The 4625-nt window shown below is 40.0% G+C and overlaps 2 protein-coding genes across 2 annotated transcripts in view; both read left to right on the forward strand.

Moving 5' to 3' along the window:
- Positions 1-1749, forward strand: part of LOC112523881 (probable protein phosphatase 2C 76) — a 3421-nt gene extending 1672 nt beyond the window's left edge. The window contains exon 3 of the mRNA XM_025133553.1: positions 1445-1749. Within this exon, the coding sequence (XP_024989321.1) occupies positions 1445-1749 (305 nt within the window). The remainder of the gene's footprint in view (positions 1-1444) is intronic.
- A 99-nt stretch (positions 1750-1848) lies between these two features.
- LOC112523882 lies at positions 1849-4403 on the forward strand. The gene is made up of 4 exons (XM_025133554.1): positions 1849-2101; positions 2177-2331; positions 2389-2418; positions 2520-4403. The coding sequence occupies exons 1-4, from the start codon at positions 1849-1851 to the stop codon at positions 4401-4403; spliced, it is 2322 nt and encodes a 773-aa protein (XP_024989322.1).
- Positions 4404-4625: the final 222 nt, after the last annotated feature.

Below are 4625 nucleotides of genomic sequence, written 5' to 3' on the forward strand. Positions count from 1 at the left end.
TATATATATATATATGTATGTATGTATGTATGTATGTATGTATGTATGTATGTATGTATGTATGTATGTATGTATGTATGTATGTATGTATGTATGGCTTAATCAAATGAGAACTAGATAGTTTGTGGTACTGTGAGTTCTAATATGAGTCAATCAATGATAAATTAATAAAGTGTGTTGATTATTCAATTTACTTTAATTAGTTTAATATTCCAATTTACTTTAATTAGTTTAATTATTTTAATATATGTATATATATACACACACGGACACGCAGGGACCAAATCCGGTGGCCTTCTTCGACACCCACCACCACTCTGGTGACCTCCTTCGGTCATCTTGTCTAACCAAGATGCCATATTTGATGATCGACCACTAAACACCCACCTGTGAGCATTCCCAACAGCTAGTCCCAAATATGTCTCTGTGACCCCCTCACTACCTATCTCTCTTCCCCCATCCCCGCCACAATTGGTATCACAGTGGTACCATAGTTGGTATCACAGTGGTCTCAAAGTTTACTTGGTGTATTTTTGGTATCATATTGTATGTATTTTGGTGTATTTTGGGTAACGCATGGTGTTCATCGGAGGCCGGAGGTAGGAGAGAGGAGAGATAACAAATTTGAAATACCTAAAATGTCCTTTAATTATAATTTTAAAGTCAAACTACCAAAAATATTAGTTTCCTAATTTATCCATTGATTTGTGGTTGAGATTGGATCTCACAGTTATCACAAATTAATCAGTTCCCCTTGAATGGACCCCTATATATATATATATATATATATATATATATAGAGAGAGAGAGAGAGAGAGAGTAGCGATCAAATGAAAACCACCCTCATTTGTACAAACCGTACAAACCACCTTCATACGTTAATTTCATTGTTTAATCTTATGAATTTTTTTTAATGAAATTGTTTAATCTTGTTAAATTGTTTCATATAATACTTTTTTTTGATGAATTTGTTTCATATATGGTTAAGAAATTGTTTCATATAATATTTAATGAAACTGTTTCATGTATTTATCTAAAATTAAAATAATGAAGATGATAATATCCATGATTAATACCCTTCACAATAAAAATGGTTAATCAACCTCTCGTAATTACAAAAAAAATGAACAAAATGAAAAATTATGATTGGTTGAATGTGGTTTTCACGGTTTGTACAAATTGAGTGGTTTTTATTTGAACGTTCCTCTCTCTCTCTCTCTATATATATATATATATATGTGTGTGTGTGTGTGTGTGTGTGTGTGCGTGCGCGAGTGCGTGCACGCATGCACGCAGGTGTGTAGGGGATGTAGAGGAAAACAATGATAAAATAAGAGTTAAAATGGGGTGGGGTGGTCACCTTACGCATTTAGCACCAGCTGGTTGGCACCGTTGCCGGGGACTCGGCGAGTTTAACTATTTTTGCCAAGATCGTTTTGTGCAGATTCACCATTGTCAATTGATCCGGAAATTGAGAAAACTGCAAAGAAGCTAAGAAAGCAAGCTAAGCTTCGAAATAAGAAAGACGCGTCTAGTTCTTCACCAGTTCTCAATATTTGGAAAGATATTGAGTTGTCATCCGATTCAGAAGACCAAACGGAGGAAGAAGAAGAGAAACCTCATTCTGAGAAAGAAGAACCGGTCATCAAGACTGAAGAAGAGGAAATGGCGAATCCCGAACGCACTTTGAGGGAACGGGCAGCACCCAACGTCGCCGAGCAACCTCTTTGCATCACCTATCCGGCATAAGAGGTAAGTGCAGAACTTAAAACTGGTTTAATACACTTACTACCTCGTTCTCATGGTTTAGCTAACGAAGATCCATACAAGCACATGACCTAGTTCCACATGGTATGCTTGGGGATGAAGCCACAAGGCACGACGGTGGAGAATCTTAAGCTGAAGGCATTTCCATTCTCCTTAGTTGACACAACTAGGGAGTGGCTTTTCTACTTACCACGGGGATCCATCACCACTTGGGCGCAAATGGCGAGAGCATTCCTCGACAAGTACTTTCCCACATCCAAAGACGTCGGGCTTAGAAGAGAGATATGTGGGATAAAGCAGAAGGACATGGAGTCATTATACGAGTTTTGGGAACGTTTCAAGCGCCTTTGTGTAAGTTGTCCTCAACATGGTATTTCTAATGAATTATTAATTCAATATTTTTATGAAGGTTTGCTACCAATGGAGAGAAAGATGATGGATGCCGCGAGCGGAGGAGCTATAGTGAACAAGACGCCAACTCAAGCGAGGACTTTGATAGACACCATGGCAGAAAACTCCAAGCAATTTGGAGTACGAAGTGACGTTGGCCGAGGCGCTAGTCAGGTACATGTTAAATCTTTAGAAACTAAAATAATTGATTTGATTAATCTTGTGAAACAGCTTACCATGGGTAATATGCCTCAAGTCAAGGCATGTGGATTTTGCTCATCAGTAGCACACCCCACCAATGCATGTCCGACTTTCATGAAGAAGAAGAGCAAGTGAACACCATTGGGGGTGGCAACTTTCAGAACTCAAGCAACCGGGCTCCCGACCCTTTCGAGCACATACAACCCTGGTTGGAGGCAACATCCGAATCTGAGTTATGCCCTGAGGCAAGGACAAGGACAAGGTCAACAATTTCAGTAAAGAGGTTCATTCCAGCTGCCTTAGCAATTTCAATCTCAACAATTCCAAGCACCGCCAGGTTTCAGCAACAACATCAACCGAAGGCACCATTTCAGCCAAGTGCCCAACATCAACATCAAGTGTCACCTCAAGCTCCTAGTAGCTTAGGTATGTCATTAGAGGATGTAGTCAAGTCTATGGCTGCTAACATGGTGAAATTTCAACAGGAAACTCAAGTGAGTATTCAGGACCTTCAGGCCACCGTTGGCCAATTAGCAAACAAAGGTAAATTGCGGTCTCAAACGGAGACAAATCCGAAGGCAAATGTGAGTGTCGTCACTTTGAGAAACGGAAAGGAGCTTCAAGAGGTTGGAAGGAAGAAGAAAGAAAAGGTTCACAAGGAAGAAGAAGAGTTAAAGGTCAAGACATCCACTTTGGGTGCAAAGGATGTCAAAGAAGAGGAGGCAAAGAAGAAGACACCTGAAGTGATAGTTCAAGCACCGCCATTCCTGAGCCAGTTCGAGAAGACAAAGCGGGAGAGCGAAGAGAAAGAGATCCTTGACACATTCCGGAAAGTTCAGGTAAACATCCCTTTATTAGATGCAATTAAGGAAGTTCCTAGATATGCTAAGTTTTTGAAAGAGCTTTGTACAAATAAAAGAAAACTAAAGGGTAATGAAAAGATAACTATGAGTCAAAATGTGTTCGCTGTTTTGCAAAAACAGTTACCACCAAGTTGTAAAGACCCAGGCATGTTTACCATACCTTGTAAGGTAGGCAATGTCTCGATAAAGCAAGTCATGTTGGACTTGGGGGCATCAATTAATGTTACGCCATATGCCATTTACTCATTTTTGGATGTAGGGCCCCTCAAGCCAACTGGTGTGGTAATCCAACTAGCGGATATGTCTATTGTCTACCCTAAAGGGGTATTAGAGGACGTGCTTGTTCAAGTCAATGAGTTGGTCTTTCCGGCAGATTTTTATGTTATAAATATGGAGGAGAAAAATGCCTCCAAGGCCGGTATGCTTTTGCTAAGTAGACTATTTTTGAAAACCTCTAAGACTATGACAGACGTCCATAGTGGTAGTTTGACCATGGAATTCGATGGCGAGATGATTAAATTTAATATATATGATGCCATGCGATATCCGAGTGATGTTTCATCTTTATGCTTTGTTAATATTATCGAGTCCTTATCTAATACTATGTTTGATCTATTTAATGAGGATGTGTTAGAAGTGATTCTAGACAGGGATTTAACGAATGGAAGTTTGAAGAAGCTTGCCCAAGAGTACAAACTTGAAGATGATTTTGTAGAATTGGTGTCTTGGATGGAGAAAGGGCGAGCACCAAAGCCAAGGTATGAAGTTTCTAAAATAGATTTTCCTATATCTCACACTAGACTTTTGCCTTCTGTTGAACAGGCACCCGAGCTAGAGTTGAAGACGCTACCACATCATCTGAAGTACGCCTATTTGGGAGATAAAAAGACCCTTTCGGTGATCATATCCGCCACACTATCACCGAATGAGGAAAGAGAGCTTGTGGATGTTTTGAAGGAGCACAAGAGGGCGATTGGATGGACCATCGTCGACATCAAGGGCCTTAGTCCCTCACTTTGCCAGCACAAGATTCTATTAGAGGAGGAGTATAAGCCATTCCGAGAAGTGCAAAGGAGGTTGAACCCACCGATGATGGAAGTTGTCAAGAAGGAGATACTCAAGCTTTTGGATGCTAATATGATCTACCCAATCTCTGACAGCAAGTGGGTAAGCCCGGTCTAGGTAGTCCTAAGAAAATTGGCATTACTGTTGTAGAGAATGTCGAAGGTGAGTTAATGCCTACCCGTGTTCAAAACGGGTGGAGGGTATGTATTGATTATCGTAAGCTTAATTCATCAACTAGAAAATACCATTTTCCCCTTTCATTCATAGACCAAATGTTAGAAAGGTTAGCCGATCGTAGTCACTATTGTTTTTTGGATGGTTATTCAGGTTTTCATCAGA

The sequence above is a fragment of the Cynara cardunculus genome (assembly GCF_001531365.2).
Source record: "Cynara cardunculus var. scolymus isolate 2C chromosome LG 12, CcrdV1, whole genome shotgun sequence".
Taxonomy (NCBI): domain Eukaryota; kingdom Viridiplantae; phylum Streptophyta; class Magnoliopsida; order Asterales; family Asteraceae; genus Cynara; species Cynara cardunculus.

Excerpts from the sequence above, each read along its gene's own strand:
- LOC112523882 (XM_025133554.1), top strand. The coding sequence starts at position 1,849 with ATGGTATGCTTGGGGATGAAGCCACAAGGCACGACGGTGGAGAATCTT. Across the intron at positions 2,102-2,176 it reads ATTATACGAGTTTTGGGAAC|GTTTGCTACCAATGGAGAGA; the intron begins GTTTCAAGCGCC and ends ATTTTTATGAAG. Across the intron at positions 2,332-2,388 it reads TTGGCCGAGGCGCTAGTCAG|CTTACCATGGGTAATATGCC; the intron begins GTACATGTTAAA and ends CTTGTGAAACAG.